The 21,536-nt window shown below is 46.2% G+C and overlaps 1 protein-coding gene across 6 annotated transcripts in view; it reads left to right on the top strand.

The window, feature by feature from the left end:
• KCNT1 (potassium sodium-activated channel subfamily T member 1) overlaps positions 1 to 21,536 on the top strand; it is a 214,274-nt gene that overhangs the window by 119,518 nt on the left and 73,220 nt on the right. For 2 of the 6 annotated variants that reach the window (XM_075259501.1, XM_075259499.1), the window contains exon 2: positions 16,052 to 16,093. The exons of the other annotated variants lie outside the window; for them this stretch is intronic. In XM_075259501.1, coding sequence (XP_075115602.1) covers positions 16,052 to 16,093 — 42 coding nt within the window. The remainder of the gene's footprint in view (positions 1 to 16,051; positions 16,094 to 21,536) is intronic. 6 annotated transcript variants of the gene reach the window in all.

Below are 21,536 nucleotides of genomic sequence, written 5' to 3'. Positions count from 1 at the left end.
GGCAAATTCATGGTGGAGGGAGCCTCTAAAAAACCCAGTTTGGACCAATTCATGGTGGAGGGAGCCTCTAACCAGCCCAGTTTGGGCAAATTCATGGTGGAGGGAGCCTCTAAACAGCCCAGTTTGGGCAAATTCATGGTGGAGGGAGCCTCTAAACAGCCCAGTTTGGGCAAATTCATGGTGGAGGGAGCCTCTAAAAAACCCAGTTTGGACCAATTCATGGTGGAGGGAGCCTCTAAACAGCCCAGTTTGGGCAAATTCATGGTGGAGGGAGCCTCTAACCAGCCCAGTTTGGACCAATTCATGGTGGAGGGAGCCTCTAACCAGCCCAGTTTGGGCAAATTCATGGTGGAGGGAGCCTCTAAACAGCCCAGTTTGGACCAATTCATGGTGGAGGGAGCCTCTAAAAAACCCAGTTTGGACCAATTCATGGTGGAGGGAGCCTCTAAACAGCCCAGTTTGGGCAAATTCATGGTGGAGGGAGCCTCTAACCAGCCCAGTTTGGACCAATTAATGGTGGAGGGAGCCTCTAACCAGCCCAGTTTGGGCAAATTCATGGTGGAGGGAGCCTCTAAACAGCCCAGTTTGGACCAATTCATGGTGGAGGGAGCCTCTAAAAAACCCAGTTTGGACCAATTCATGGTGGAGGGAGCCTCTAAACAGCCCAGTTTGGGCAAATTCATGGTGGAGGGAGCCTCTAACCAGCCCAGTTTGGACCAATTAATGGTGGAGGGAGCCTCTAAACAGCCAAGTTTTGGGAAATTCATGGTGGAGGGAGCCTCTAACCAGCCCAGTTTGGACCAATTCATGGTGGAGGGAGCCTCTAAACAGCCCAGTTTGGGCAAATTCATGGTGGAGGGAGCCTCTAAAAAACCCAGTTTGGACCAATTCATGGTGGAGGGAGCCTCTAACCAGCCCAGTTTGGACCAATTAATGGTGGAGGGAGCCTCTAAACAGCCAAGTTTGGACCAATTCATGGTGGAGGGAGCCTCTAAAAACCCCAGTTTGGACCAATTCATGGTGGAGGGAGCCTCTAACCAGCCCAGTTTGGGCAAATTCATGGTGGAGGGAGCCTCTAAACAGCCCAGTTTGGGCAAATTCATGGTGGAGGGAGCCTCTAACCAGCCCAGTTTGGACCAATTAATGGTGGAGGGAGCCGCTAAACAGCCCTGTTTGGACCAATTCATGGTGGAGGGAGCCTCTAAAAACCCCAGTTTGGACCAATTCATGGTGGAGGGAGCCTCTAAAAAACCCAGTTTGGACCAATTCATGGTGGAGGGAGCCTCTAACCAGCCCAGTTTGGACCAATTAATGGTGGAGGGAGCCTCTAAACAGCCAAGTTTGGACCAATTCATGGTGGAGGGAGCCTCTAAAACCCCCAGTTTGGACCAATTCATGGTGGAGGGAGCCTCTAAAAACCCCAGTTTGGACCAATTCATGGTGGAGGGAGCCTCTAACCAGCCCAGTTTGGACCAATTAATGGTGGAGGGAGCCGCTAAACAGCCCAGTTTGGACCAATTCATGGTGGAGGGAGCCTCTAAAAACCCCAGTTTGGACCAATTCATGGTGGAGGGAGCCTCTAAAAAACCCAGTTTGGACCAATTCATGGTGGAGGGAGCCTCTAACCAGCCCAGTTTGGACCAATTAATGGTGGAGAGAGCCTCTAAACAGCCAAGTTTGGACCAATTCATGGTGGAGGGAGCCTCTAAAAACCCCAGTTTGGACCAATTCATGGTGGAGGGAGCCTCTAAAAACCCCAGTTTGGACCAATTCATGGTGGAGGGAGCCTCTAAAAACCCCAGTTTGGACCAATTCATGGTGGAGGGAGCCTCTAACCAGCCCAGTTTGGGCAAATTCATGGTGGAGGGAGCCTCTAAACAGCCCAGTTTGGGCAAATTCATGGTGGAGGGAGCCTCTAACCAGCCCAGTTTGGACCAATTAATGGTGGAGGGAGCCGCTAAACAGCCCAGTTTGGACCAATTCATGGTGGAGGGAGCCTCTAAAAACCCCAGTTTGGACCAATTCATGGTGGAGGGAGCCTCTAAAAAACCCAGTTTGGACCAATTCATGGTGGAGGGAGCCTCTAACCAGCCCAGTTTGGACCAATTAATGGTGGAGGGAGCCTCTAAACAGCCAAGTTTGGACCAATTCATGGTGGAGGGAGCCTCTAAAAACCCCAGTTTGGACCAATTCATGGTGGAGGGAGCCTCTAAAAACCCCAGTTTGGACCAATTCATGGTGGAGGGAGCCTCTAACCAGCCCAGTTTGGACCAATTAATGGTGGAGGGAGCCGCTAAAAACCCCAGTTTGGACCAATTCATGGTGGAGGGAGCCTCTAAACAGCCCAGTTTGGGCAAATTCATGGTGGAGGGAGCCTCTAACCAGCAGAGTTGGTGGAAATCAGGGTGGAGGGAGCCTCTAACCAGCAGAGTTGGGGGAAATCATGTTGGAGGGAGCCTAGTATTAGCAGAATTGTGCAACGCTTATGGTGGATGAGTATGAGGATGCGGAAGAATTGGAGAGGTTGAGTACAGACATGGAGTTTCATGTTGGGGTGCTTTACACAGGTGGGCACAAAAATGACGGCTCTACCCAGTGGTGGTTCATTTTTATCAAAGTGAGCCGGTCGGCACTCTCAGCTGACAGACGGGTGCGCTTGTCAGTGATGATGCCACCGGCTGCACTGAACACCCTCTCAGATAGGACGCTGGCGGCAGGACAGGACAGCACCTCCAAGGCATATAGGGCAAGTTCAAGCCACAGGTCCAACTTCGACACCCAATACGTGTAGGGCGCAGAGGGGTCGGAGAGGACAGGGCTGTGGTCGGAAAGGTATTCCCGCAACATGCGCCTATACTTCTCACGCCTGGTGACACTAGGACCCTCCGTGGCGGCACTTTGGCGAGGGGGTGCCATCAAGGTGTCCCAGACCTTAGACAGTGTGCCCCTCGTTTGTGTGGACCGGTGAGAACTTGGTTGCCTACTGGAGGAACTGCCCTCCCTGCCGCCAACGTCACATGCTGGAAACATCTCCATCATATTCTGCACCAATTGCCTGTGGCAAGCATTGATGCGATTGGCCCTCCCCTCTACCGGAATAAAAGACGAGATGTTGTTTTTATACCGGGGGTCAAGGATAGCAAAGATCCAGTACTGGTTGTCCTCCATGATTTTGACAATACGCTTGTCGGTTGTAAAGCACCCCAACATGAACTCAGCCATGTCTGCCACAGTGTTAGTTGGCATGACTCCTCTGGCCCTACCGGAAAGTTCAATCTCCATTTCCTCCTCATCCTCCATGTCTACCCATCCGCGCTGCAACAATGGGACGATTCGAAGTTGCCCGGAAGCCTCCTGTATCACCATCACATCATCGGACAACTCTTCTTCCTCCTCCTCCTCCTCCTCCTCCTCCATTAAACGCAGTGAAGCGGACAGATGTGTGGACCTACTCTCCAGCTGTGACGGATCGGATGCTATCCCTAACTCCTCTGTGTGATCTGAGTTATCCCTGATGTCAATCAGGGATTCTCTCAGAACACACAAGAGCGGGATTGTAAGGCTCACCATCGCATCCTCAGAGCTCACCCTCCTTGTGGACTCCTCAAAGACCCGTAGGATGTCACAAAGGTCTCTCATCCATGGCCACTCATGGATGTGAAACTGAGGCAGCTGACTTTGTGGCACCCTAGGGTTTTGTAGCTGGTATTCCATCAAAGGTCTCTGCTGCTCAACCACTCTATTCAACATCTGAAACGTTGAGTTCCAGCGTGTGGGGACGTCGCACAAAAGCCGGTGTTGTGGCACATGCAGGCGTTGCTGGAGAGATTTTAAGCTAGCAGCGGCTACTGTCGACTTGCGAAAGTGGGCGCACATGCGCCGCACTTTCACCAGTAGCTCTGGAACATTGGGGTAGCTCTTTAGGAAACGTTGCACCACTAGGTTGAAGACGTGGGCCAGGCATGGAACATGTTGGAGTCCGGCAAGCTCCAGAGCTGCTACCAGGTTCCGGCCGTTATCACAAACGACCATGCCTGGGCCCAGGTGCAGCGGCTCAAACCATATTGCCGTCTCATCGAGGAGGGCATCCCTCACCTCGGAGGCAGTGTGCTGTCTGTCCCCCAAGCTGATCAGCTTCAGCACAGCCTGCTGACGTCTACCAACGCCAGTGCTGCAACGTTTCCAACTCGTAGCTGGGGTCAATCTAACAGCGGAGGAGGAGGCGGTGGCGGAGGAGGAGGCGGTGGCGGAGGAGGAGGAGGGGGGTGTTCTTCTCGTGTCCCTGCCAGGAATGTTAGGCGGGGAGACGAGGTACACCGGGCCAGTTTGGGAAGCAGTCCCAGCCTCAACTACATTCACCCAGTGTGCCGTCAGTGAAATGTAGCGTCCCTGTCCGCATGCACTTTGTGGACCTTTGTGCAAAGCGCGGAACTAAGGGCCCGCCTGATGTTGAGTGACACGTGCTGGTGCAAGGCGGGGACGGCACACCGGGAGAAGTAGTGACGGCTAGGGACGGCATAGCGAGGTGCCGCAGTTGCCATCAGGTCCAGGAAGGCGGGAGTTTCAACAAGCCGGAACGCCAACATCTCCTGGGCCAGCAGTTTAGCGATGTTGGCGTTCAAGGCTTGCGCGTGTGGGTGGTTAGCAGTGTATTTCTGCCGCCGCTCCAATGTCTGAGAGATGGTGGGTTGTTGTAAAGAAACGCCTGATGGTGCCTTTGATGGTGCAGGAGAAGGAGATAAGACAGGACCAGGGGAGGATGAGGTAGAAGTCAACAAAGTGGCGGAGGCAGATGAAGTGGTGTCCTGGCTCGTCCTCTGGAGTGCATCGCCAGCACAGTCAGCAGTGGCAGTGGCAGAGGCAGAGGCAGTGGCAGAGGCAGTGGCAGTGGCGTGAACGGCAGGCGGCCTTTGTCCTGCCGTTGCTGCCTGCCACTGATTCCAGTGCTTGGATTCCAAATGACGGCGCATTGAAGTGGTGGACAGGTTGCTCTTCTCAGAGCCCCTAATCAATTTCGAGAGGCAAATTGTGCAGACAACACTATATCTGTCCTCGGCGCATTCCTTGAAAAAACTCCACACCTTCGAGAAACGTGCCCTCGAGGTGGGAGTTTTTCGGGGCTGGGTACGAACTGGAAGATCTTGGGAGATTCCGGGTGTGGCCTGGCTTCGCCTAAGCTGCTGACCTCTGCCTCTGCCTCTAGCTACCCTTTTTGGTGCTGCACCTGCCTCAACATCCACACTACTTTCCCCGCTTGACATCCCCCCTGTCCAGGTCGGGTCAGTGTCCTCATCATCCACCACTTCCTCTTCCAACTCCTGTCTCATCTCCTCCTCCCGCACAATGCGCCGGTCAACTGGATGCCCTGACGGCAACTGCGTCACATCATCGTCGATGAGGGTGGGTTGCTGGTCATCCACCACCAAATCGAACGGAGATGGAGGAGACTCTAGTGTTTGAGCATCTGGACACAGATGCTCCTCTGTTAGGTTCGTGGAATCGTGACGTGGAGAGGCAGGTTGAGGGACAATGAAAGGAGCGGAGAACAGCTCTGGGGAGCAGGGACAGTTTGGGTTATTGTTCTGTAAAGCTTCGGAATTTTGGGAGGAAGGAAGACAAGACTGTTGGGTAATAGGAGGAGAGGAGGCAGAGTCTGACTGGCTGCTGGACAATGTGCTGTAAGCGTTCTCTGACAGCCATTGCAAGACCTGTTCCTGGTTCTCGGGCCTACTAAGGTTTGTACCCTGCAGTTTAGTTAATGTGGCAAGCAACCCTGGCACTGTGGAGTGGCGCAATGCTTGCTGCCCCACAGGAGTAGGCACGGGACGCCCTGTGGCTTCACTGCTACCTTGCTCCCCAGAACCATTCCCCCGACCTCGCCCACGGCCTCGTCCACGTCCCTTTCCGGGAGCCTTGCGCATTTTGAATTCCTAGTTAGAAATTGGCACTGTATACCAGTAGTAAAAATTGTGGGTGCACGTAACCACAATATATTCTTTGAATTACCAGTCAGAAACTGGCACTATATGGCAGTAGCAAGAAATGAGGGTATTTATAACCCCAATATATTCTTTGAATTCCCAGTCAGACAATGGCACTGTATACCAGTAGTAAAAATTGTGGGTGCACGTAACCCCAATATATTCTTTGAATTCCCAGTCAGACACTGGCACTATATGGCAGTAGCAAGAAATGAGGGTATTTGTATTCCCAATATATTCTTTGAATTACCAGTCAGAAACTGGCACTATATGGCAGTAGCAAGAAATGAGGGTATTTGTATTCCCAATATATTCTTTGAATTCCCAGTCAGACAATGGCACTGTATACCAGTAGTAAAAATTGTGGGTGCACGTAACCCCAATATATTCTTTGAATTCCCAGTCAGACACTGGCACTATATGGCAATAGCAAGAAATGAGGGTATTTGTATTCCCAATATATTCTTTGAATTCCCAGTCAGACAATGGCACTGTATACCAGTAGTAAAATTTGTGGGTGCACGTAACCACAATATATTCTTTGAATTACCAGTCAGAAACTGGCACTATATGGCAGTAGCAAGAAATGAGGGTATTTATAACCCCAATATATTCTTTGAATTCCCAGTCAGACAATGGCACTGTATACCAGTAGTAAAAATTGTAGGTGCACGTAACCCCAATATATTCTTTGAATTCCCAGTCAGACACTGGCACTATATGGCAGTAGCAAGAAATGAGGGTATTTGTATTCCCAATATATTCTTTGAATTCCCAGTCAGACAATGGCACTGTATACCAGTAGTAAAAATTGTGGGTGCACGTAACCCCAATATATTCTTTGAATTACCAGTCAGACAATGGCACTGTATACCAGTAGTAAAAATTGTGGGTGCACGTAACCACAATATATTCTTTGAATTACCAGTCAGAAACTGGCACTATATGGCAGTAGCAAGAAATGAGGGTATTTATAACCCCAATATATTCTTTGAATTCCCAGTCAGACAATGGCACTGTATACCAGTAGTAAAAATTGTGGGTGCACGTAACCCCAATATATTCTTTGAATTCCCAGTCAGACACTGGCACTATATGGCAGTAGCAAGAAATGAGGGTATTTATAACCCCAATATATTCTTTGAATTCCCAGTCAGACAATGGCACTGTATACCAGTAGTAAAAATTGTGGGTGCACGTAACCCCAATATATTCTTTGAATTCCCAGTCAGACACTGGCACTATATGGCAGTAGCAAGAAATGAGGGTATTTGTATTCCCAATATATTCTTTGAATTCCCAGTCAGACAATGGCACTGTATACCAGTAGTAAAAATTGTGGGTGCACGTAACCACAATATATTCTTTGAATTACCAGTCAGAAACTGGCACTATATGGCAGTAGCAAGAAATGAGGGTATTTGTATTCCCAATATATTCTTTGAATTCCCAGTCAGACAATGGCACTGTATACCAGTAGTAAAAATTGTGGGTGCACGTAACCACAATATATTCTTTGAATTCCCAGTCAGACACTGGCACTATATGGCAGTAGCAAGAAATGAGGGTATTTATAACCCCAATATATTCTTTGAATTCCCAGTCAGACAATGGCACTGTATACCAGTAGTAAAAATTGTGGGTGCACGTAACCCCAATATATTCTTTGAATTCCCAGTCAGACACTGGCACTATATGGCAGTAGCAAGAAATGAGGGTATTTGTATTCCCAATATATTCTTTGAATTCCCAGTCAGACAATGGCACTGTATACCAGTAGTAAAAATTGTGGGTGCACGTAACCACAATATATTCTTTGAATTACCAGTCAGAAACTGGCACTATATGGCAGTAGCAAGAAATGAGGGTATTTATAACCCCAATATATTCTTTGAATTCCCAGTCAGACAATGGCACTGTATACCAGTAGTAAAAATTGTGGGTGCACGTAACCCCAATATATTCTTTGAATTCCCAGTCAGACAATGGCACTATATGGCAGTAGCAAGAAATGAGGGTATTTGTATTCCCAATATATTCTTTGAATTCCCAGTCAGACAATGGCACTGTATACCAGTAGTAAAAATTGTGGGTGCACGTAACCTCAATATATTCTTTGAATTACCAGTCAGAAACTGGCACTATATGGCAGTAGCAAGACATGAGGGTATTTGTATTCCCAATATATTCTTTGAATTCCCAGTCAGACAATGGCACTGTATACCAGTAGTAAAAATTGTGGGTGCACGTATCCCCAATATATTCTTTGAATTCCCAGTCAGACACTGGCACTATATGGCAGTAGCAAGAAATGAGGGTATTTGTATTCCCAATATATTCTTTGAATTCCCAGTCAGACAATGGCACTGTATACCAGTAGTAAAAATTGTGGGTGCACGTAACCCCAATATATTCTTTGAATTACCAGTCAGACACTGGCACTATATGGCAGTAGCAAGAAATGAGGGTATTTATAACCCCAATATATTCTTTGAATTCCCAGTCAGACAATGGCACTGTATACCAGTAGTAAAAATTGTGGGTGTATATAGCCCCAATTCTATTGCTAGGGGACTTGCAGGGTATTTCTGGGGTGAAGGTGGGGGGGCACACCGTTGGAACGGGTATCGGGGTATATATCGGGTATACGGGAATACACTGACAGTGTATTCCATTCAGGATCCTGGGAAAGCTGGGTTTCGGCGATTGAGCCCGTCAGTGCCACGTTACACTGACAAGCTTCTCCCTGGAATTTAGCTCTTACAAGAGCTGTTGGTTGTCTTCTCCTTCCTATCCTAGCCTGTCCCTGCCTACCCAGAATCTAAGCCCTAGCTAGCTGGACGGAAACCTCCGTCCTCGGTGAATTGCAAGCTCAGAATGACGCGAACCTGGGCGGCGCTGTTCTTTTAAATTAGAGGTCACATGTTTTCGGCAGCCAATGGGTTTTGCCTACTTTTCTCAACGTCACCGGTGTCGTAGTTCCTGTCCCACCTACCCTGCGCTGTTATTGGAGCAAAAAAGGCGCCAGGGAAGGTGGGAGGGGAATCGAGTAATGGCGCACTTTACCACGCGGTGTTCGATTCGATTCGAACATGCCGAACAGCCTAATATCCGATCGAACATGAGTTCGATAGAACACTGTTCGCTCATCTCTAGTGGTGATGTTACCACGCTCTATATCTGATCCTGATGTGGTGATGTGGCTGTTTTTACACTGGTGATAGGAGGCCGCAGGGACACGAGCATTCCCCCCGCTCTGAGATCTGAGTCACTCCAGCCTTGATGGCTCTGCAATGTTTTATCTACGGAGAGAACAACATCCTGATGAAAGTGACGGCGATTTATAGTGACCTCCAGTCTACCGTAGGACGCTGATGAAAAATGTATGCTGCTGAGTCGTGTAGTGTTCATTGTACATCATCATCATTGTGCGGCGATGAAGAGATCTGCGCTGGCATCAACAACTTAATGGGATTTCCTGGAACATTGCAATGAGATTTCCTAATATACTCTATGTGAAGGAGGCATACATTTAGGTTACTGATATACCTTTCAACCCCACACATACACATTGGGTTCAGCCAAGGGTGTTTGTGTTCTTGAAAGGAATAAGCTACTGCCAGACATCTCAGTTGGCAGCTTTTCTCCCAGAGAAATTGAGCATACCCAATCGTTCGACATCTGGGTTACACCCCATACATATTAGTTGCTTGACCGATCGCGCTGAAATCTGTACGTTCTGCCAGCATACACTCACCGGCCACTTTATTAGGTACACCATTATAGTAACGGGTTGGACCCCCTTTTGCCTTCAGAACTGCCTCAATTCTTCGTGGCATAGATTCAACAAGGTGCTGGAAGCATTCCTCAGAGATTTTGGTCCATATTGACATGATGGCATCACACAGTTGCTGCAGATTTGTCGGCTGCACATCCATGATGCGAATCTCCCGTTCCACCACATCCCAAAGATGCTCTATTGGATTGAGATCTGGTGACTGTGGAGGCCATTGGAGTACAGTGAACTCATTGTCATGTTCAAGAAACCAGTCTGAGATGATTCCAGCTTTATGACATGGCATTGCATTATCCTGCTGAAAGTAGCCATCAGATGTTGGGTACATTGTGGTCATAAAGGGATGGACATGGTCAGCAACAATACTCAGGTAGGCTTTGGCGTTGCAACGATGCTCAATTGGTACCAAGGGGCCCAAAGAGTGCCAAGAAAATATTCTCCACACCATGACACCACCACCACCAGCCTGAACCGTTGATACAAGGCAGGATGGATCCATGCTTTCATGTTGTTGACGCCAAATTCTGACCCTACCATCCGAATGTCGCAGCAGAAATCGAGACTCATCAGACCAGGCAACGTTTTTCCAATCTTCAATTGTCCAATTTCGATGAGCTTGTGCAAATTGTAGCCTCAGTTTCCTGTTCTTAGCTGAAAGGAGTGGCACCCGGTGTGGTCTTCTGCTGCTGTAGCCCATCTGCCTCAAAGTTCGACGTACTGTGCGTTCAGAGATGCTCTTCTGGCTACCTTGGTTGTAACGGGTGGCTATTTGAGTCACTGTTGCCTTTCTATCAGCTCGAACCAGTCTGGCCATTCTCCTCTGACCTCTGGCATCAACAACGCATTTCCGCCCACAGAACTGCCACTCACTGGATGTTTTTTCTTTTTCGGACCATTCTCTGTAAACCCTAGAGATGGTTGTGCGTGAAAATCCCAGTAGATCAGCAGTTTCTGAAATACTCAGACCAGCCCTTCTGGCACCAACAACCGTGCCACGTTCAAAGGCACTCAAATCACCTTTCTTCCCCATACTGATGCTCGGCTTGAACTGCAGGAGATTGTCTTGACCATGTCTACATGCCTAAATGCACTGAGTTGCCGCCATGTGATTGGCTGATTAGAAATTAAGTGTTAACGAGCAGTTGGACAGGTGTACCTAATAAAGTGGCCGGTGAGTGTATAACTTATGACTACGACTACTTTTATAAAACAACTCCATCATGGGGTAATGACTGAGGTGAGGTGGGGGGGGACAGGGTTTATGTAAAGGAACACTCCGTCTGAAACTGATTTATAAGGTAAAGACAGAATTTTCTTCAATGCCCTGAGTTCCTGTGTCACACTGTCCCCCCCTCTGGCGATGCTGGGGGGTATTTACTGAACTAGTCACAATAGTTTTTAGACACAGAAGTGACACATTTTGGTTCACAGCCCTTTTTGCTAAATATGTGCCACTTAGTCCACTTTCCGATCTGCTCACAATTTCTTTTAGAAAAGTGGGTGAAGCAAGGTGGAGGTCAAAGTAGGCCAGGGTGGGAACGCCTCGACCTGACAGATGTACTATAATTCACTCCAGAAGACTATGAGTTACATCTAAGCTCTGTGCCAGGGTGGCAAAGACTTCATTTCTAGTGCACAGAATTAAGAGGCTGAGACACCCGGTGAGTCTGCCGCCAACGCTCAGAATATATGGAGCATTCAAAAGCTTTAAGCCTGAATTATAATAGCATTAAAGCCATAATATGATTCCTTATCAGCAGCTGTCCTGCTTGTTGATGGTTTCCAGGTATCCACAGTTTTTTCTATAGTGTCTAAAAAGGAGACTGAAAACGGCAAACAAGTCATGAGGGTGTAGTAGAGAGTTACCAGGTTTTCCATTGGAACAGATGAGCCGGCAGTAGAAAGACATGGTTGATGGAACATCGCTCCAGGAAAGGAGTCTCCTGGTGGGACGGCCTGTTATTGAATTACCGCCACGTTATTAAATATTCCGCCACGTCCCTGTGATTTCCATTGTAACGTGTGGCTCGGGGCCATGTTGTCCTACCACTGTGCGTCCGCATGTAGGATAGGATTGTAGAGATCTTAGTATGCAGTAACAGATTTAGTTTTCCTGAGGGATAACTTCACCCTGTTTAGATGGGTCTGGCAGATAGGGGGAGCAGTGGGTCCATACTAGTAAGAAAATTCAATCAATGAGGATTGTCATATCTGTGTAATAGATCAGAAGATGATTTTGGGTGTGGAATTCCCCTTTAAGGTTTGCAATTTACAAGGATTTTTCTAGTTTGTTTTTTTTTTGTTTTTTTTTAGATTTTGAGTCCATACGGACTGTCTGCTTTACATATTAAATGGGATTCCAAACTTGGATATTAGGGTATGCCTTTAGGACTCACACCTATATGGAAATTGGGACCCCTGACCCTCTTGGTGAGGCAGAGAGAATATAAATGGAAAGGTGTCTGTCCATTAATTTCTGGGGGTGGTTGTGTAACCATGCCCTCAGACATTTATGTCATGCCCCACATATCCACACCACCCGAAAGACGTCCAAGGCAGCCACTTGCTAAAGGAGCTCAGCCAATCAGTTACTAGTAGCCCCATGACACACAAAATATATACCACTATTATTGGGGCTCCAGTACAGATTTGACACTGGGGCCCAGGAGCTTCTGCACCTCCTCCTATTTGATAACATTGGTTGCCCATAGAAACCTATACAATTACAGTTGCCACTTTAAATAAAGCTGGTTGACATGAAGAACTGAGACTGGATTGGTTGCTATCGGCAACCCCTCCATGTTTGTTTTAATTGGCAAGCTATCGTCAACATGTGCCAATCCTCTAAAAAAAAAATGGCAGCTTGGTCACGACTGCCCTGTAGGTCATAATTATTACATTGGCTGACGTAAAGGGCTGTGCATGGAAATGTCACTAAAGTTATATGCGGCCGCTGACGCCATCTATAGCGCTCACAATGACGCACATTACCCTCTGTGAGCTCTTATAACCAAACCTCTTATTTTCTATCATTATGATGTAGAATTATGATATTTTATATCCATTATAAATGACAGATTTCTTCTCTTTCTAACTAGTGGGGCAGCACTTTCGGCAGCCCTGCGGCCTCTGACGTACAGAAGCTGTCATCTGCATACAAAGGCCTCACAATTACAGCTCTGTGCGTGGGCAGATACTGGCCAGGTGCTCGGTGCCACACTGCGCCATGTTCGCGTGCCACCCCTACCTATCCGTCATATGTCTGACAGCAAATTATTAGAACAATCGAGATGGTAGAGACCGACACAGGACATACTGTGCAATGTGACGCACTATAGTAACACACCAGCTGTACACCCCACATTACATAGGTCTACATGGACTCAGCTATGTATATGCCGCTATAAATACATCCTATCAATATCCATTGGGCCTTCCCTTCAATATCTATCTATCTAATCTATCTATCTATCTATCTATCTATCTATCTATCTATCTATCTATCTATCTATCTATCTATCTATCTATAGAAAAGAGATCTTTTAAGCAGCACAGTACTGTACCAGAGGTGGGTGCAAGTGCAGGAGGGATACGGCCACTTCCAAGGTGTATATGTAAAAAAAGGCAATACCAGCAGCACTCCAAGGTTTCAAAAAGGTTCAGTGACTTATTCCAATAAATAGTTTATCAGAATAAATCACTGAACCTTTTTTGAAACCTTGGAGTGCTGCCCCAGTTTTACCTCTTTTATCTCTATCTATCTATCTATCTATCTATCTATCTATCTATCTATCTATCTATCTATCTATCTATCTATCTATCTGCTATCTCTATCAGTAGCTATTCTTCCAGCAATGTATATTATACTGATTTGTATCCATCTATTCTATCTGCTAATTTCCTCCCTCATATATATCTATCTTATCTAATATAGATCTACTGTATCTATAATTTCATAATTATCTGTCTAATTCTGTTCTATCTCATATCTATATTATCCTATACCAATCTACGTCATCTATAATAGCTCTCTCATTAATTTGTCAATCTCATGACTAACATCTATCTGTCTTTCTATTTCCTATCTCTCATGTATATTAATGTCTGTTTATCTTACATACTGTATCTATGTATGTCAAAGCTTGTGACAGATGCAGAAATAGATGGATCTCCTATTATGCATGTGTATATATACCAGATTGCTGACTATCTTATGTCAAACTGTCATATAAAAATATTTAACGAGAAATAGATGATATAATAGATATGAGAAGGATGGACGTCAGGTACAGATATCTAGAATAATGTAGAATATCCGTACAGAAGAATGATGTAGAACATGGAAAATTCTGGTATGTGCCGAAGCAGAAAAGGGGAGTGGCTTACAAAACCTTCCGCCCAACAGCGGGTGGTCTTACCATCTCTTGCCAGCTCCAGGCTGTTTTGAGGACATCCCTAGGGGGTCTGTGCCATATATATTGTATAGTGGCCCTGCTTGGTATTGCAGCTCAATCCTATTCACTTAAATGGGACTGAGCTGCTCGCAGGTCCTACGACCGATGGCCAGCTGGCCACCAGGGAACCCAAGTGACTGACCCTTGCTGATCTTTGATTGATGACCTTTCCTAAAGATAGGCCATCAATTGTAAAAGACCTGAAAACCTCTCTAAGGCTATTTATTATCCTGAATCTAATAAGGAATTGTCTCAAAAATGAAAGAAGGTGAAACGTTGCGAGGTATAGCCAAAGATGTGACAAAATAGATGTTTAAGCTCTGCTTCTCGACCCTAGTAGGGCCAAAGGGCAGTGTCCAGGGTGCTGCACTGCTGTGGAGGACTCCTGGAAACTGAAGTACTGATAAGAACTGATTGTAATGTTACTGAACTAGACAAGCCCTTAAATGAGCATGTCCCCTTTAAAAATGTCCTGTCCTCATCTTGATATAGATATCTGTTTGTAGGAAAGCTGGGTGGTAATCCAACATAGATACCATTACATAGGGATAGTCAACTGGCCAAATTCCTTAATGGCAAATACTACATAACTGAAAGCTTCTCTTCCAGACTCCTCTGTATCTGGGTAGACTCTGACAACAGCTATTCTTCTGAGTTCCCGCCATCTAGATACACTCTGTACTCGGCCAGGCATGCATGTGTTCCCAATAGGGAGAGGGGAGTAGTTCACATCTTCAGGTGGCGGTGTATCTCCCCTAAGAACATACGCCTCAAGCATTGAAACCTAAACACATCATCTGTCGGGGAACACTCAGGGCACCCCCATAACACCCCCATACACACATAAGTTATGCGGTGATCCAGGTGTCTCTCTGAAATCCCAGACTAAAATGTCTTTCAAACTCAACTTTTTCATCTAGTCAGGTTAGGAAAAAATCCTGACAGACCCCATTAGTGGAGTCTCCCAAGGTTGTTGTCCACCATTAGACTGATTGGTTTTCCGTTTTTTTACGCAGATGTAAATGCACCCCTCAGTCTGGCTCACCAAAAGTATGTGTGTTTGGACAACTTTAATCTTATGTGTAGGGCGGCCTTAGTTATTCTTTGGTATCTTCCCCAACCCAAGGGTCTGCATGAACCCTGGCCTGAAAAGGGCCAACTTTGCTGTTAATGTTAATGAAAACCTGGACAAGCTTAGCACGTTTTGTGACTGTTAAGTATGGAAATTATTATTGCCTGTATGAATGGTGCCTGTTAGTGGAGATCTAGTGTATTACATGCATACTGTCATTTTATGACGCAATATTGGTCAATCTTCCCTTTGGATGTAGAATAAGACTCCGCCATGCCGCCTGATAATGGCTGCTATGCATGTTCTATTGCTCACATGAATGCACAGGACACAGATGAACTCCAGTCTGCATGCTGACCAAGTGCACCATTTTTTGGCAGCCTGTATTCTGTTGCACATTCTGCCATAAAACAGGAAACTGAAGGCAATCTATAAATCTGCATGAGACATCCGTAAGTCATCCTCTTCTGCTTGCAAAGTCTATACAGTTCCTTTTGTTTCTTGGGAAGCTTGGTGGCAGCTATTACAGTGCCATCATGGGCTGTCATCGAGCTGAATAGCAAATCTGCCAGTTTATGGAGCGATGCAGCCTTTGCTCTCATCTCTGTATGATAGAATTGCTTTTCAGCTGGGAAAGCTGGGTGAATGCTGAATGTGTTTTGCTCACCACGCTGCTAACTGTATGCCGTCCTGTTGATGTCTCTGTGATTGTGTTGCTGTTTTTTTTTCTCCCTGCTTTGTGCTGTAGGAATAATACAGAAGAATTCAGTCTTGACCGATCCTATTCACAGTGAGTTGACCGCATGGCATGACAAGAAAACTTATTCACATGCACTGTACAGAGGGAGGCGCCATAATACATCTATGTGTATGAGATTAGAAAAAACATAGCTGCTTTCTTCATTTAACTAGCACCACCCTTGTCCAAAGGCCATGTCTGGCATTGCAAGTTATCTCCATTCAACTGACAAAAATGGTGCAGCCATGTGTTTCTAATATCGGACAACTAGGGTCCCCGCACTTTCACCTACCCCACTATCCTAGCAAACACTGTGAGAAGTAATATATCGGTAAGGGGTATAAACTGGTCAGCAATCCCCACCATTGACCTGTGTATTTGTCAGCAGAATACAGGATTTATGACAGATTATGATCTGTAGTCTATTGACAAGCTACAGACAGCAGTCTATAGTCTGCACAGTACCACTTCACTTGTTTTCTGCATGCAGAATTCTCACTAAATCTTCCTATCCTGCATTTTTAAAGGGGCTCTATCGTTGGGAAGCGTACATTTGCATAGCCTTTAGAAAGGCTATTCCACACATACCTTTTGTTTGTAAATCCCCTCAGCTGTTTTTGAATTAGCCCGCTCTTATTGACATGTTAATTAGCCTCCAGTGAGTACTCAGAAGTGTCTGTGTTTCTCTCTGTGGGGGTGGGGGGTGCTGCTGGTGACTCATCAGTCTCGCTGCATTCACCTTCCCCTATGTAGACACAGCAGACAGTGCTCACAGACACTTCCGAGTACTCGCTGGAGGCTAATTAGTATGTCAATAAAAGCGGGCTAATTCAAAAACGGCTGAGAGGATTACCAAAGAAAAGGTATGTGTGGAATAGCCTTTCTAAAGGCTATGCAAATATATGCTTAGTTAAAAATAAGTTTTCCCAATGATAGAGCCCCTTTAAGCAGGTGATGTAATTGTTTATGATTGTTCAGAGCCATAAAGTGCACAGTACAACTTTTATCTAGGACAGCCTGATACAAACTGCCAGAGTAGTACAGTAGTCAGTATGAAGGTTGGTTGGGTCCAAGCGTGCGGGTGCTCAGTGTTCCAACAGCTCCTTTAGGCAGAGAAGGGTGGCATCCACACTACCATTGTTAGGACCCGTCAGAAAATGTTAGCAACAAACACGATCAGTTAAAAATCCCATTGATTTTAATGGGATTTGTTATGTTGTCCATTACCGTCCGTTTTTGTGATGTTCGCATGACTGATGGTGATGGTCACTTGGTCATCCATTATACAGTCCATTATTTATGTCCGTTTACTTCTGCGTATGCTCAAAAAGAAGAACAAAATAAATATAGACTGTATAATAACGGACATTAATTGATTAATTTTTGTCTGTTTTTGCTTTTTTTTTTTTTTTTAATGGAAAAAACAAACCACACATTAGCGTCCATTGGCGTCCGTTCAGTTCCAATTATGATAGGCACACTTGATTGATTTAGGTCATCACACGGCCAGTGTTCTGGTACTTTCTAGAAGCCACATCATGTGATGATTCCATATAGGTAGGTCCAAGCTGAACCCACGTGTTGCTCTCTGTACATTGTACATTTATCTTCCCTGCCCTATGGTGCAGTGGTGTGAGGAGATTTATGATACACAGCCTTCCACTGTCAGAGAAAGAGAGAATTAACCCTTTTGTGGCAAATATAGTTGGTTAGCAGCATATAGTCAAGGAGGGATTATGGGCAGGAAGAGGGGGGTGGGTCTGTGGCACAAAAGGCGGCATGACTACTATGTGAGTGGCACCAACAAGGAATGGGAATGATGGGAAGCTTGTGTGCATAGACAGGTTATGAACAAGTCATCATGGTGGTTTAGACCCAGATAGATAAGGAAAGAGAAATACAAATACCGCTAAAAAGTACAGATGGGTCATGCCTGGGGGTTTTAAGGAGAAGTTGCACAGTGGGGCCCAAAGCTGAGCTTTTACACCAGGGGTCATAAGACTTTAGTTACTCCCCTGGCTACAGATTTTGCATTGGTGTCCATGTCTTGGTATTTCAGGTCCATATCCTGATATGTCTTGTGACTCTTTATATTGACTAAGTACTCAATGATTAGGGGATAAATACATTCCTTAGGGATTGTGCTACTTCGCAGGCGTATGGAGTCTTACAAAGCCTTTTTCACTCCACTGGGGGATTATGGGAAAATATGCAAATCTGTTTTCCAAGATGTAAACAGGAAAACAGTGCCTCTGCTTGTTGTCCACTAGGGGCAGCCCCCTTAACCCTAGAACGCATACCTGGGGCCTTTTAGGCCTGCATGCTTAACTTTTTGCTCCATTATAATAAAAATTTTGCCCACTATTCAGATTTTAATTTACAATTTTGAAATAAACTTGTGAAAGTAATTTAAGTATGTTTTTCTATATTATTTGCATGGGGGCTAAAAGGCCCCCAATACGTTAAAATTTATGTATTTTTAACGTCATGCGTTATAGTGGAGCAAAAAAAGACTCCATACGCCTGTGAAGGTGCACACTTCCTAAGGAGTGTATTTATCCCCTAATCTTGGACTATAGTCTCTCACTCTGCCAAGCTAGTATCCCTACGCTGCTCTGAAGAGATCCAACAGATCGAAACAGCACTGTCCACAGCTGGGAATCTGTTCCTTTTGGAATAAAAATATTAGTTTGGCTAAACCTCGTATCATAGCATTAAGGCTTATTGAAAAAGTCGTGCATTATATTTAAGGGGGTTGTCCCTAGAGGGCAGTAAGCAGAGGCACTGTTTTCCTATTTACATCTTGGAAAACAGATTTGCATATTTTTCCCATAAATACTCAATGTCCATGTTGCAATTAGCTCTGCCGATCTGATATTGGTTACGTACTCCGTGTCCATGTCCTAGTACGTCCTGCCGCTCTGTATATTGGTTACATATTCAGTGTGTGTATCCCGGTATGTCCTGCCGCTCTGTATATTGGTTACGTACTCAGTGTCCATGTCCCAGTACGTCCTGCTGCTTTGTACATTGGTTACATATTCGGTGTCCATGTCCCAATATGTCCTGCCACTCTGTACATTGGTTATGTACTCTATGCCCATGTCCCGGTATGTCCTGCTGCTCTGTACACTGGTTACGTACTCTGTGTCCATGTCCCGGTATGTCCTGGCTCTGTACACTGGTTACGTACTCTGTGTCCATGTCCCGGTATGTCCTGCCTCTCTGTACACTGGTTACGTACTCTGTGTCCATGTCCCGATATGTCCTGCCTCTCTGTACACTGGTTACATACTCCATGTCCCGGTGCATCCTGCTGCTCTGTGCCATGGTTACATACTCTGTGTCCATGTCCCGTTACGTCCTGCTGATCTGTGCACTGGTTCTGTACTCTGTGTCCATGTCCCGGTACGTCCTTCCGTTCTGTACACTGGTTCTGTACTCTGTGTCCATGTCCCGGTACGTCCTTCCGCTCTGTACACTGGTTACGTACTCTGTCTCTATGTCCCGGTACGTCCTGCCACTTTGTGCACTGGTTTCATACTCTGTGTCTATGTCCCGGTATGTCCTGGCTCTGCACACTGGTTATGTACTCCGTGTCTATGTCCTGGTGCATCCTGCTGCTCTGTGCCATGGTTATGTACTCTGTGTCCATGTCCGGGTATGTCCTGCCGCTCTGTACACTGGTTACATACTCCGTGTCCATGTCCCGATACGTCCTGCCACTCTGTGCACTGGTTACGTACTCTGTGGCCATGTCCCGGTACATCCTGCCGCTCTGTACACTGATTACGTACTCTGTGTCCATGCCCCGGTACATCCTGCCGCTCTATACACTGGTTACATACTCTGTGTCCATGTCCCGTTACGTCCTGCTGATCTGTGCAATGGTTCTGTACTCTGTGTCCATGTCCGGGTACGTCCTGCCGCTCTGTACATTGGTTACGTACTCTGTGCCCATTCCCTGGTACGTCCTGCCGCTCTGTGCACTGGTTACGTACTCTGTGCCCATGTCCCGGTACGTCCTGCCGCTCTGTACACTGGTTACGTACTCTGTGCCCATGTCCAGGTACGTCCTGCCGCTCTGTGCACTGGTTACGTACTCTGTGCCCATGTCCAGGTACGTCCTGCCGCTCTGTACACTGGTTACGTACTCTGTGCCCATGTCCCGGTACGTCCTGCCGCTCTGTACACTGGTTACGTACTCTGTGCCCATTTCCCGGTACGTCCTGCCGCTCTGTGCACTGGTTACGTACTCTGTGCCCATGTCCCGGTACGTCCTGCCGCTCTGTACACTGGTTACGTACTCTGTGCCCATTTCCCGGTACGTCCTGCCGCTCTGTGCACTGGTTACGTACTCTGTGCCCATGTCCCGGTACGTCCTGCCGCTCTGTACACTGGTTACGTACTCTGTGGCTTGATCCACAAAGAGCTGATTATAACATAGACTCAGCAGGGAACTCGACAAAGCTGTACTTATAGAAGCCGAAACTGACTCAGTGTGTGTGGGAGGCAACGAAACAAGCCCCCACCCCTAATATAATTACATGAGAACCTTAGATATAGGTTCCATTAGCAGAGCTGAGCCTTCTCCTGATGAATGTGCAGCATACAGTAAATAACAATGGTGGTATATAAATAATATATATATAGCAGACGCCCTACCTTGTGCTCTTTGCTTCATTTACTCCAACGCTGCGCATTACCTGGACCGTTCTAATGTCTATTCTACAGCTCCATCCACTTCTAATCCTATAAAATCAGTCAACCGAAATAAGATCTAAGAAAAAAGTTCCTAAATACTTGTGTATGTAGACGACATGGAGACCCTGGATGGAGGGGCACACCACAGAAAAGAATCTGGGAAGGATATGAGGGTCACATGAGCACCACGTCCATCCATTCTAGTTTGTTAGTAGTGAGGTATTGTAGTAGTATAGCCACACACACACACACACACACACACACACACACACACTTTCCTCACCTTTTTTTTTTCCTTCTTTCTTTCCTCCCTCTTGGTGTTGCTTTGTTTTTGTTGCCTCGCGGCTCCTTTCCCTTCCTCCTCTTCCTTTCTTCTCCCCACCCCCTACTCTATTTGTCCTCTGGCATCTACTTGTGGATCTCCCCTATGTTCAGTATAAGATGTTGTTGTTATCTGTTGTCTCTGCATTTTATGACTTTTTGAAAACCAATAAACTTTGAATTGGTTTTTACTTCCGCTGGCACCATAACCTCTGTGCGCCCCATGTGCTAGAGGGCGGTGGGAAGGATTTTCCCCAGTCATAATTAAAGAGGCCAATAATAGGGGGGCTACTCTGTAAGCCCCCATAAGATTCACTTCATGTCACTTTAGCTAGCCTCTATTTATTTATTTAGGTTTTTTTGGAGATTATTTTTGCATCTTTTATTGCAATTTTTTGAATATATTTTGTAGACCTCTATCAAATCTATTCATATTTAAGAGGTTAATTCCAGATTATACTGACTAATG

Source organism: Leptodactylus fuscus, chromosome 11, assembly GCF_031893055.1.
Source record: "Leptodactylus fuscus isolate aLepFus1 chromosome 11, aLepFus1.hap2, whole genome shotgun sequence".
NCBI lineage: Eukaryota > Metazoa > Chordata > Amphibia > Anura > Leptodactylidae > Leptodactylus > Leptodactylus fuscus.
The sequence above is the reverse complement of the archived record's forward strand: the minus strand, read 5'-3'. Positions and strand labels throughout refer to the sequence as shown.